Genomic DNA, 13597 nt, shown 5'->3' with positions numbered 1-13597 from the left:
CTGGTTTTATGTATGGAAATTCTATGAATTGAATTTTAGTAGTGTCTTACATCTTGACTGTCACCCATTACAAACACTGAAAATTTACACACTGTAAAATGGTATCAAGATTTACAAAGATTAGTGGCAAAGGTGTTCTTACATATGTGGGCCATATGTTTGTTTTGAAAAGTAACTGTCAGAAATAAGCAAATTACTAGCATACTATTGTATTTGTAAATGATATTTTTAGTTCTTTGGTCATAAGGTCCTACAGGGTAAACTGGAGCACCCTAGAAAAACACCACCTGAAAGCTGCAACTTCACATTAATAAATGCCTGAAGTTACAAAGAAATACCTTGAAAATGCTGCTCTACAGAATGCTAAGACTTTCTAGAGTATGTAGTAACCACCATACCTGCTAATAGTTCTTAAAATTTCCCACCTTTAAGTGCCCCTTCTTTGAATGGCCTGTAAGACATAATACCAAGTGTCTACATGAAGCTTGAGATAGGTTTCATAGGGTCTTGAACGTCCAGTTTCATGAGTTCGGATTTTGCTTCCTAAGTGCAATCTTTGTTTCTTCTTAATTTGTCCTTTTGGACATCATCTCACAGCAGTGAGAATATGGCCATAGTTATCTTGGTTAGCAAAGCGAATGACTTGGTAGTTCTTGCATTAGGAATTTGGTTTTCTTCATTCTGGTTTCTCTTAGAAGAAGCCTCAAGATGTTGGCCTGAGTGGCTGTGTACAATGCTTTTTAAGTGTCAGCAAAGGTATGATCCTTAACTTTAATTCTCTGTATTACAGGGAACAACCTGTTCAGTTTAATTGCTTTTTTAGTTTTGTATGGGATGCATAAGACGCACAGGCTACTCATTTGTTCTTTGTGACAGTGATCGCAGAGTTAATACTGTGCTTTCTTGGGAGAACATAGTTGTATAAGACTAACTTTGTTAAATGTGGTCCATTCTACCCAGCTAACAAATGTTACGCTTCTGTGTGCTATCAGATAGAGTTGATAACCATCTGCATAGTGTAAATTGTGAAAAAAAGATGAAGGGGGACAACAAGCTTCAGAGCATGAGAATCTCAGGGAGTATATGAAAGATTGTTCTTAAATCATTTGGCATCTTTGAAAGGTGTCTCTCCGCTTAAACAGGATGACTTTCAGGGGAAAAGATTAAACTTGAAATTGTCCCACTCTTTCTCAATAGAGCTTCTAGTTCAACCTCAGAATATCCTTCTGTTAAGTTACTTCAGCAAAATGCCTTTCAGAAGTGAATGGAAGGAGTTCACAGTATTTAGCTTTTGGCTTCAGGCCCTCTTTGTATCAGCTTAGTGGCTTTCTGGTAGGCTTTCTTAACTTCAAAGTGTAGGTTGTATCTCACAAAACTGATGTTTACAAAGCACAGTTTGCAACTGTGTAAACCTAATTAGTTTGTTCAGTGGAGCTCTTTGTAAATACAAAACGGGCTCTTTTATAAGACAAGAACTTTGGTTACTACCTGCTGTCAGCTGCTTCTGTGGCTGCTTTGGATATGCTACTACCAAGAATTGAAATAGACTCAGTATCTCACCTGAATACGGGACTTTTACCAGGCTATTGCTTGAGGATTTGTCCTGTGAACTTGGCAAGTGCGAATGGGGCAGGGATAAATGTGGAGGCAGCAAAATAAAGTAGACAGAGGCCCATTAAATCTCTTGTGTCTAAATGAGTGTCTGGTGAAGGGTAGCTTGTGTCAGGTGCTTCCCAGATGACGAGGAGAAACTTCTTCAATATCATAGCCTGTACATGGCTGTATAGTTTCCCTTCACTTTTCAAGCTGCTTCAGCTGCACAAATATTGTCAAAAATACGGTAAGAGGGACAGATTGCTTGTACAAGCATTGCCCGAATGTAATAGGCCTGTAGCTAGTTTGCAGTTGATGCCCTTTGTCACATCTGTCTCAAAGCAAGCATAAATTGCTTCTTGAAAGCTATTTCGTTACACTAGAATTGCTGTGTTAAGTGATACATCAGGTACTAGAAACACTTTGGGATTATTCAGTGTTTCTTTTTAAAAAAAAAAAAAAAAAATTGGTTACTCAAACTAGAACTAAGCTTTGAGCATTGAAAGCTTTAGATCAAGGTACTGATCTCTTGCTACAAGTTGGGGTTTTTTTGGGTTTTTTTTGTTTTTTTTTTTTTGCATAGCAAAATGGTAAGCCTATTAGAAACAAAGCTGGTGGAAAGATGGTAATTTTGCCAGTTTCAATTTCCTAGACTTCTTAAAAAATTAAATCTCTGAAAGACCTACTTGATCTGTATTTACAAAATACAAAACAAGCAGAGGATCAGTCTTCACTACAGGTAGGTGCTTTGATCCTTGTAAATGACCACATCTTTTTGTTGACACATTAAGGCATAACATACTAGTTTTAGAATTACTTTAAAACCTGATACAAGTGCCATAAACTCCTGCTCTTTGTACATACTCCCAGCTTGTGAGCTCTACAAGTGTCCTTCCCTGCCCATTCCTGTTTTGCTGCCAGGAGAACACTGCATTTTCTTGCACTTGTCCTGTGCTGAGTCATTAGGTTACTTGCAGTTAGTGAACGCCATCTCATGTTAAATCTGGATCTCTGGAGGTTGAACAGTAAGAATGGTTGCTTCAGGGCTTTTTGCTCCTTAAGTGCGAGATTATTCTAATGGACTGTTACAGGCTTCATTTAAGATTACATTGAGGTTCCTGCCACTGGCATGATAGTTAAAGTCAAGAATTACTAAACTACATTTACATCCACTAAGCAGATAGACATGTGGTGTGAGTTTACTTAATTGCTATTTTCTTTTATTAGCCTGGAAAAGCTCCCATTTTCAGTTTTGCATTTATTGCAGCAGCAAATGCAGAAGCTGTATAAACCTACAGATTCTGGAACAGCTTTCTAAAATGAAGTAATGAGATAAAGGGTTTTAATAGTGTTTTACAAAAGGGAAAAAAGTTTTGCATGGATGTTTGAGGCATAGTGCTAGCCTGAGTGGTGTTTATTCGAGAATTCCTTTTGTCTTATTTTAGTAATTTTTGCATATAAACCACTCTTTCCCAAACCATAAGGCCAATATTATTGTCCTTTGGTACTACTAGCACACAAAAAGAACATTTCTGTGTATAGGTTTGGCCATCATTTGCACCTGCACTTCCTGATGCCATGCTGGTGTTGTGAGAGCAATGCCTCAGCTTGTAGGTGTCTTTCATACCTGCTAGGCTACTTCACTTTGCTCCAGGAGTTCAGTATGACTGTGAGTTAAAAGGTTCAGAGAGAGAGAGCCTCTACGCTAGAACTGGAAGTTACCTCAGCTCTTCCCCTGTTGTAGTGCGCAGGGGCTGGGTGCTTTGTACTAGTTTGGTGTTTAAGTCTTCCTTGTTGTGGTGTTCTTGGAGTACAGATGAACTCTCTGCTGTCAGGAACACTACGGAGGAAACCGCAGTTCCATCTACAGCAGCAGGTACTGCTTTCTGATGTGTGCACCGCAGCTGGGAGTTCAGAAGGCTGACTGTACAGCGCTGATGCTGTGGAGGGGTGCATCAGCTCTACAGGTTAACTGAAGCAAGCTAAGTGATAAGCAAGCATAATTTCTCTTCTGCATGGCTGACTGAAATGCTTTTTAGGACTGAAGATATCTATGACCTAGTTCTGCTTGGAAAGGATTTACATATGGAAAGGTCCCTTAATTTGAGCACAATTACTGTATGCTAGAGCACCCACTCTACAAGATGCTTTTTCTGGACTCTTAAATCTATTCAAGCAGCTACTGCTTTTAAGCAAAAGAAATCAAAAGATCCATAATCTTACTACAGTGGTACAGCCCCAGGTACTGTTTTGGTGAACAAAAGTTGTTTGTGGGTTTGTTTTTTTTTTCTTTTTCCTGGAGGATAGCCAATGTGTCTTGTTTGATTAGAGTTTGCAGGTAATTTGCTCTGGTTTAGGTAACAACTGTGTATGCTGCACTGTCCCACAGCTGTGGCAGCTTGGGACCGGGGATCTAGTAACAGCAGTCGTTCAGTGAATGCATTACAGAATCACAAAGGTAATAACTGTCATCGTGTTGTCCCTGAACTCTTAAGTAGGAAAATAGGAAACAAAGTGCTTTCTTCTTCATTCCCATGGACAGTGAGGTAAGGGAGAGGTTTTGGGGTTTCTTTCTACTGGCTAAATGGTTTCTGCAGATAGAGAATTCTAAAATGGTTAGTGATAAAACGCAGTTTGAAATTCTTCCGTATGCCCCGGCAGTGGCTCGGAGCCAGTCAATGAAGCTGAACGGAATTGAACTGCTGTTCAGAACAGTTACTTAACAGCCTAATTCTCCCTGCTCCCCCCATCCCCCTTAGGTGGTAATGCTTGCCAATTTGAGAAATGTAAACCAACTAGCTCATAATTAAATTGGCAGATTAACTTAGGTGAAGCAGCTCAGCTGTGAGACCCCTGTGACAGGTGGCTCATCCTGAAAGACTAACAAGGAGTCCTGGTAGTTTAACGCTTGTTCCAGCAGTAACATCCTTCCTTACCCCCTCCTCTCCCCAGTTTATCACTGACAAGTTGCTTCTTCCTGAGGGCTGGAGTCCTTAATGACTAAATCCTTCCTCACAGCACCTTCATATGTGATCGGTATTTGCCCTGATTAGTATCTGGGCTTTTGGTTTCAAATGCCAGTGGGAATGATTCTGTTCTGATTCCTCATTTTCTCAAGGGGTCTGTAATGCACAGTTCTGCCCTGGTGCGAGTACCTGGGTGTCAGTCTGAATGCACTCATGCAATAGTAGCGATGTGAAACCAGCATGAAACACCTGGCGGACCAATATATTGCGCGAAGTGGGAAGCTGCAGTTACTTTCTCTGATAGAGACAAACTGTTCCACATGTCACCTACCACTATGTGAGAAGCATGGCCCTCCATAAGGACAGACCTCTAGACATCAAGGAGTATGGTGTAGGTGTTTGGTATGCTTGAAAAACAGAAAAAGATTAGGGGAAAAAAAAAACAAACAGCACAATATGGGAGGGACAATCTCATTTGCAGCTGTAAAATACGGAGCTTACAGATGTCTGTCAATTATTGGATATGTAATCTGGTATACTAGTAAGACTCACAAGATGATCTCATCGAGTCACTTTATTTTCTTACTTGTAAGGGAATTATGCCTAAATCTGCGGTGATGGAACCAGGTCAACCCCACAGGAGTTCTGCTTGTTCTGATGCCAGGTGGAACCATGTACCATTTGTCCTTATTGCAGTAATTATTTTCCATTACTTCCTTTGAGACTCAGGTAAGGTAAGATACAGATTTTTCAACATGTAGGTTAGGGTGAAATCAGCAAAGAACACATCCAAATATTAAGTCCGATGTTTGACAGTTTACTCCCAAAGCTAAGCAAGCTCAATGGTGACAATTCCTTCTAAGATTATCTCCAAGCCTAAGTTAAGTTGTGAAATAAATTATGAGGTCAACATGCTGCTGCTGGCGGAAGGATAACAGACAAGGTTGTCTTAAAATAATCAGTTTAATGAACTACTAAAATAACTGGCCTGCATATTAATGATGTCCCTCTTTCTTATTAATTAGGCAGCACTTAAAATACTGTGTTGAATAGTCTGTTATAAGGCAGAAGAGAATTCACTTGTTACTTCAGGAAGGGTATTTTTAATGTTTCTCTCCTAGCCTGCAACAGTCCTTGCCAGGCTCGAATGGGAACAGGAGGACACTGTTGTTGCCATGTTGAGGTTTGCCACTCTTAATTTGCCTGGACACTTTTCAATTGTAATTATGTAGATATGATGAATGCTAAGTGATAGAATGAGACCACTTAGCTGTGGTAGGTTCCTGAGGCAGCCAGCTTTCATTGAGGGAAGTCACGTTAAGTTGCAGTGGGACAGTTACACAAGGACAGGGTTGCCCCAGCACACAGAGCTGAGAGCGTTCTGAATCTTGTGGCATGTATTGAATCCGGCACCTCCTTCATTCTCACCCTCTGCCTTTTATTTCAGATAATAGTCAAATCACTCTTGTGTTCCAGTGAGGGGGGTGGGTTTATAGTAGCTGGGGGAGCAGTCTTAATCCTCACTTCTGTTTCACTTCTTGCACTCTACTATATGGGTAACCTATGGAAGAAAACCGGTAAACTTAAGAATGAGAAAAAAGATGATTGGAGATGCCCGAACATGTTAACAGGGAGACAACCAGAACAGCAATTGCTAAACCCACTAGGTGTGTCCCTGTGCTATGATGGATCCTCTCTGCCTGCTCATCCTAGTAATTGTAGAGGAGCTGGAGATGCTTAAGACTCATAAGAGGGCTCCAGGCAGAAGCAGCTGTAAAGTGAGAAACAATTTAATACAGTGAAGCGTATAGTTCTGCTGAGCAAAGATTTAAAACAAAAAAGGTTGTTCCTGGAGTAAGTATCTTCACAGAACTGCTTTAGCAAAGCATTGTGCTGCTTCTGGGATTCAGGGATGATTCTGAGCATGAGTGCAAGTATTGGGGAAAAAAAAATGACGAATGTACTGCTGAAGAGGGGATGCTACTATTAAAAGTTCAACTAGCCACAGGCATGTAAGCCACGTACGCTTCTGAGATAGCCTCAGAGAAAAAGCTTTTGTTGAGAATGTATATACCACAAACAACTGTTCTAAACTTGCAGCAAAAATACATGCTGATACCCTGAGCCCACTGTAGGTACTTTTTTAGAGAACTTCCATTGAAGGGTAAGTTATCAGCTATATCACTTGTTTGAAAGTCATTTTGGAAAGATGCTGATATATTAGTAAACTTGTTCAACTTCATATTGAAAATCAGTCTGCAAGAACAGGTCACTTAACTCAATGGAAATTATTTCTTTAGGTTTAGGAATGCACAAAAAAAGCCCTAACTGCACATTTAATCACAAAATTCAAATCACTGAAGACAGTAAGTCAACTTCCACGACAAAAAGAATTCCACATGCCCTTTGTTAGTGTAGATTAACTTTTTCAAATCTCCCACTACAGAAGAAAACGTAATGTCATGGTTTAAGTAAACTTGCGCTGCATATGTAGCATCGCTGTTTACAGTGTGATAACCTTGCCAGGGATTGTTTGTCATCAGTTTGACGAAAGCAGTTAAACCTGTCCACAACAGTGCATGAGGAGACAAGTCTCCAGCTGATGAACTGCAGCTTAACTCTACCACATTCAACCCAAGTCAGACAATCTACAGCCTTAGCCTGATGAAAGGCTCACCAAATTTATTTAGATACATCTCTAACTCTCAGCTGATGATTTTTAAACAAATACAGCCAGAACTTCAGGTAGGTACAAGTGAAAAGCCCTGATGATGTAACTGCATTTTCACATTCAGGAATCACAGGGAGATGATGATGAAATCTTAGGTGAATTTGTGTACAAGGGTTCCAACAGACCCTCTCAACCACTCCATGCTGGCAAGCTTTTACTCAGTGCAAAGAGATTACAAAACTATTAAATAAGCTTTAAAAAGGTAGTTTCAGAAAGCTTTATTGAATACTTTTGAATTTGTTAACAGCATCAGTAAATTACATTTTGTATTAGCCTGCCTTACAAACCAGTTTCATACCGTGTTATAGGAACTCTGTACTACCATCTTACAGACCAAGTAGTTTAGTTTGTAAGCATATGTAGTGTTGTTTGAATGTGATTGTGACGGGCCTGAAGACACGGTTGCTTTGTCACACGACGACACCACAGGCAAAGAGAACAGAGATCTCTTAAAACACTGTCATGCTGGTAAACCATATGGCTGGTCCAAAGGCTCTTCCCTTCTGCTGTCTCGACCAAAAAAAGCCAGATGCATCCCCATGCTATCACACTCTGTTGTTCATCCCAAAATAGGCACTAATTTTAGGCTTGTAGCAATTCTGGTGGTAATTAAGAAATTTGTTTGTTTATTATGGGAGTGAGACAAATTCAGTGTATATGGACTATCACAACTTTGTGCAGATGACGTCTTATTGCAAAACGAGAAAATAATTCTATATGGGATTCTTAAGCCCACATTATTATTTTTTAAATTACTTTCTTATATTAATTTCCTAGATACTTTGTATGTCTACCTTGTGCAATTAACTTTCCTGTCTCCTTATTTGTTAAATCCACGCTGGCAAATGCAAGATTTCTTCCTTGCTTCAAAATCTGAGCTGTAATCAGTATCTCTTCTCCAATCTTAGCAGCAGACGTGTATCTTCAATGAAGAACAAAATGAACAGGTAAGAGGCTGTACAGAGCACAAATCCAAGGATATTCCTGCATTTTAGATTATCATGAAGGGAATTAGCAAAAGTGAGTAATAAAGACATGTCTCTTGAACTGCCTGCTTGCAAATCCCCACTTCTTAAAGTCCTTGAGTTCCTCTAAGTACTGCAGTGGTAATTCAGTATAAGAGTTCTCTGAGAAAATGGAGGATAGAAAGAAACCCATTGGCTTGATTCTGAGGAAAAGTCAGAATCAAAAGTCATTTTGGAACAGAAACAGTTAGGTATCAAAGACCTCAGTTAAAAGTTCAGCTCCAAGTCCTATTCCAGGCACTGCTGACTCCCTACAGCCTTTCTAAACCAGTCTGGCTGGTTCAGCTGCAAAATGCCTCTGTAACAAAGGCTCCAGAAGGTCATTTCTGTATGGAACCTAAGCATAGGTTAATTGCTTCCCATATCCTGGCCAGAGAAAAGTCACGGAAATCTGGGAGGCCTTCAAATTTCCCAGGTTTAACGCTGTTTCCGTTCATTAGATAACTCTCTGGTTTTATTTACATGAGTAGGAGGGTGTGCTTTTCAAACACACTCTGCAGGGAATAGGAATAAATTCCCCCACAAAACACCTGGAGAGAATTAGGAGGAATATGATGCAACCATGATCTGAGGTAAGGGAACAATATTCAAATGTTAGAGTTAGAGGAGAATGTATAATTGCTGGATATAAATCTTATTGAGAGAAATTTCATCAACCAGTCCATTTTCATACATGACACCATGTCAAAAGTATGTCAGTCACGCCTAATACTGATGTAGCACAAGCCCCATTAGTTGACAGGGGCAGGGTTTCAGTCTTGGTTCATTCTCAGAGGCTGCTGCTGATCCTCTTGTGATTAAAAAAAAAAAAAAAAAGTTTCTCTCTTTCTCTCTGTTCTTTCCATTACTGAAATAGCTTCCTCGTGACAACCCTTTAAAAAGCTCCTTCCCAAAAAGGAGAAAGTTGTATTATAGCAATATTCGATATCCAATATCACTTGTTCAATGAAAGCAGTAGTCTGGGTTAAACAAAGCTATTAATATTGCTTCAGATAATATTTCCTGAAGGTTATTCTACTCAATCATTTTGGATCACCTCCAGAGAGAGCACTTTCTTAAGATTTTAGCCCTAATGTAATTGGGTAGGCATACTTGATAGTGTAAATAATTCAGATGTTGGCCTCTTGTTATACTACTGTAGGGAGAAAAACATAATCGCAGAGGAATTTGAGGTTTTCATTTCCAATAATTTCCTGGTCATCACAGTGGCAGTATAAAGCTTAAATAGATGCTCCAGTCCCACCCACCCAGTGGAGAAATTAGAGGGTGCTGGGGGGGAAAGGAGGGAACCTGGTAAAGATACAGATCACTCCCCACACACTTTTAAAGCTTTTTTTTTTTAAAGACAGTTTTGATGAGGGGTTACTTTTCCAAGATTTTTAATGCTCTGTGTTAGTTATTCCAAGTAGGATTACTTTAGTTCCAATCAGTCATAATCTCTTCATTAAAAGTAATGAAGCAAAGCCGACAAGCTATAATAGCATGATCAAAGGAGGTTTTAGAACAACTTTTTTTTTTTTTTTTTTTTTTAAAAAGACAGTGTGCTTTAAATTTGCATTACAGGAAGAACTATTCTCAATATAAAACTACCTTTAGGTGACCTAGAGCAAAGGAATCTTCCTCCAGCGAGAAATTCTGATTCAATCTGTAATTCACCCTCTATGTGAGCATACAACAGAGTTAAACAGTTTCCTGTTTTAGTATTTTTCCTGTTTTAACATTTTATGGACTAATGCTAAAAAAGGGTTTATAGAAAACTGCTTACCCTAGATTTTGGTGTTTGAGGACACACTCTAACATACTTTCACAAGCAAAGACAGAAGTTGAGCCAATTTCATAAGACTAAAATTTACCACGTTATCAACATCCCTTGACATTCTATGAATGAACAGGTACCATCTCTTAAACGCATGTAACAAATAAAAGCTTAAGGAAGTCCAACTCGAATTTTGCAACCAAATGGCAATATCCCCAAATACAATCCCCCCTTAATTTATCAAAACAAGACTTCTCAAACCAAAGAAAACAGCTTTTTAAAGTACTACAGCATAGAAATGACATACAATGGAGTCAATACCGTGTTAGGGGAAGAAAAGTCAGTATGTTCTGGTAAACATAGTGGATGATACCTACGTGATGTTCATGTCCACACTGACCCCAGGCAGTGCTCTTTCTGTGTACAGCAACGCTGCTGTTGACACCACATCCACAAGTGTGGCTGTCAAACCTCCATGTAACGTGCCACCTCTGTTCGTATGCTCCTCCTCTACTTTCATTTCACAAACAATTTTCCCAGGAGTTGCAGAAAGAAGTTTCACCTGTATAACCAAAAAAGGAATAAAAAGCCTGCTTACAACAGTACCAACAACCAGTACTGCCCAGAATCAAACTGAAAGTAAATCTTTTTTAATTCTGGACTCCTGAGACAAATTAAAAGATGGAAAATACAGTAATTCAACTGTCACATTAGGTATTTCCATAAATTTTGAGCAGAAGATTGTTGCCTTAGAAAAAATTGTATTTCCAGTGCAGGTAAATATTTAAACTGACAGCTTAACAAAACTTCTATACTTGCTATGCTCTCAGGAATTGCTTAGAAGACAATGTTGTTCTTCAATTTTCCTTTTGCTTTAATCTATGACTGAAAAGCCAGATTAGAGGGAAAACAAAACTGCTCTGACTGTGTGTACCATAGTTGTGAAGGGGTATTTGTTAGCTCACAAAATGGAAATGAGACTGACAGTAATTCATTAATTATTATACTAGAGCAACCTCAGTAAAAATCAGTATTTTGAAATGAGCACTGGAAATGCTAATCAGATTGGCCTCCCTGAACTGAAATTCATACTCCTGGGTACAAGTATTCAAGGCTGTATCACACTGTATTACAGCATCATGACTGGCATATAACTTTTATTCCAGCCCATAGGTATTAAAGAGAAAAATTACAGTACATCTATGGTACCATGCTTCCCCCTGTAATCAACACAAGATACTTGATTTTTGAGACCAAGAAGTTACTGCAATTCAGTACTTTAAAATCTTTTTTTCAAGTTTCTTCAGTTCGTAGCACTATATTCAAAATCTGAAATATATTCAAAATCTGAAAGCAGATGCAAAATTGGAGTAAGTTCAGCATATATATTTACACCTACAGCTAAGATTCTGAAGTACCTTTAGACTGTCACAAGTGAAATGTGGGCATAATACTTATTATAATTCTTACTAATTTTCTAATTTTTTTTACAACTTACGTGTTTCCATACCGTATCAGGTGAGTTGACTTAAATCTTTTTAATCTTAAAAGGAATTAAGATTGAAATGTCTCCAGTTTCACTATTCCTTATTTATAATGCAGTGTAAGAGCTCAGTTTCAGCCAATGTCCCTTTCTGATAGGCCAAAGTTTATCCAAATTTTGCAGAGAAATGATATTAAGATAAATGATGATGTAGTACACAGTCCATCTACGAATGGAAAAAGCTGGAATTAAGCAGAGGGGAAATCACTAAGGCAGTGTCCTAATACAGAAAGAGCACCTTTATCAATGAAAATTCCAAGTCCTAAGCTAAGCATGCTGTGCTGACTGGAGGCCTAAGTTTCTGACAGAATTTCTAATGAGGACTTTACTGACGCTTGACACGGGGAGCAGATGGCTTCCACTACCGTCAGGGAGTGCTCCAATCCATCAGCGAGGCAAGGAAAGCATCTGGTTTCATTTGTCATTGCTCTGATCTGGCACTAGCTGCCTGCTCTCCTTGACGAAAATAGTTCAGTATTTGAACACTTCCAGGACTTACACAGCCAGAGCTGCTGGTTTGTACTTCTCTTCTCCAGACCTTCTGTGCCTGTCCTCCCACGCATCTGTCTCGGTGAGCAGTATGCTGCTTTGGCTTCCAGCCACTACTTTGGAGAAAGGACTTTAAACCCCACAGTCGTTAAGCCCCATGTAGATACCACATTCGAATTAAACCAGAAACTAAGTCTGATGCTGCAGCTGAAAAGTTTCAGACTAAAATGTGTCTTCTCCAGGACAGGAAAAATCTTGAGTCGTATTTAATTACAGTAAGAAAGGCTTCAGGTATCTCCCAGAAAAACAGCAGGTAACTTTAAATTCAAACAAAATTGTACTTTTATTGTTATTATGATTATGTTCATAGCATCATATTTCTAGAAGAAGATTGCAGAAAAAGTATTCCAGAGCAAGGTGAGAAGCCTGTCTCCCAAGGCTCACTTCCAGCCTGTTACCTTTATGAGCTGAAATACTGCATTTGTTCTCCATTTAGTAGGATTTTAAGGTAAAGGAAAGTTATCACAGTAAAGAGGTGACTAAGAACTAACTGGACTCTTTATAAATGGACTTCATAAACTTAAAGCTTTACACTTTTTACATACAAGACCAAAATGTCTTGGGGAAACAAGATAATGAGTTGTTTTACAAACAGTTACTTTCTATTAAATGTATTAGATCATGGAGCTGTCAATGAAAGCACCGCTTGCTCCTCTACAATGCAAAACACATACATTTTTAAATGGTTGGTCGTCTTAAATGTATTTACTGCTTCTCTCCATGTCACGGTTACACAAATAAATAGAAATCAAATGCAGAATTTCTAGCATTGCAAAACTTAATGAGAACACTGAAAGTGCTTCACAGGACCACCCTACACAGGAGCTCAGGAATACATCAGCTACACTACTGCACACTACAACATTTAAGACAACATAGTAATGCCATTTCAACTTTTTTGATACATTAGAGCCATACCAGTCAAATACATTTCTTTATACTAGGCCTTGTGTAGAAACTCACAGACCACTGAGGTGCTTGTGCTTTCAGTCTGACTTCAAGGTGAGGTGTGAGATGTTATAATGAGTTACATTTTTTAAACAGAGAAGAGTAATAATTTATTTCATAATTTCACAGTCCTGAAAGTTAGCGTAGTCACAGGTACTACAAAGCAAGAATACAGTTACTAACTCATGGAAGATTATTCAGCACAATCCTCGTCTTCAGAGAGGTACTGGAAGGCCGCTCTAGTATTTAAAAAGAGTTATTGAATAACAATTATGTTTTCTACCATGCCTTACCATCACGGCCACACACCCCTGTTGGGAAATCCTCAATCCAGGGAAAACAACGGCAGGCCTGCACCCCCGGGCTCCTGAAGTGCCCGCAGCCATGCCACCGCGGTCGGGGTTCAGCTAACCCACCGCAGGCCTCGGCCTTCTCCGGCTCCGGCGGCCTGGCCCGGGGGCACCGTTTGCCATGCCGCTGCCCGCC

The 13597-nt window shown here is 39.3% G+C and overlaps 1 protein-coding gene across 1 annotated transcript; it reads right to left on the bottom strand.

Annotated features, from left to right (window-relative positions):
• Positions 1 to 7656: 7656 nt before the first annotated feature.
• On the bottom strand, positions 7657 to 11579 carry ACOT13 (acyl-CoA thioesterase 13). The gene is made up of 3 exons (XM_009577383.1): positions 11570 to 11579; positions 10449 to 10689; positions 7657 to 8212 (listed from the first exon to the last, which is right to left on the bottom strand). Exons 1-3 carry the CDS (start codon positions 11577 to 11579, stop codon positions 8056 to 8058), a joined length of 408 nt encoding a protein of 135 aa, XP_009575678.1. The 3' UTR covers positions 7657 to 8055.
• Between the last annotated feature and the right edge of the window lie 2018 nt (positions 11580 to 13597).

The sequence above is a fragment of the Fulmarus glacialis genome, unplaced genomic scaffold, assembly GCF_000690835.1.
Source record: "Fulmarus glacialis isolate BGI_N327 unplaced genomic scaffold, ASM69083v1 scaffold7325, whole genome shotgun sequence".
Lineage (NCBI taxonomy): Eukaryota > Metazoa > Chordata > Aves > Procellariiformes > Procellariidae > Fulmarus > Fulmarus glacialis.
The sequence above is the reverse complement of the archived record's forward strand: the minus strand, read 5'-3'. Positions and strand labels throughout refer to the sequence as shown.

Coding starts and splice junctions, on each gene's coding strand:
- ACOT13 (XM_009577383.1), bottom strand. Junction 8,213..10,448: donor AGTGTGGACATGAACATCAC/GTAGGTATCATC, acceptor TCTTCATTGAAG/ATACACGTCTGCTGCTAAGA.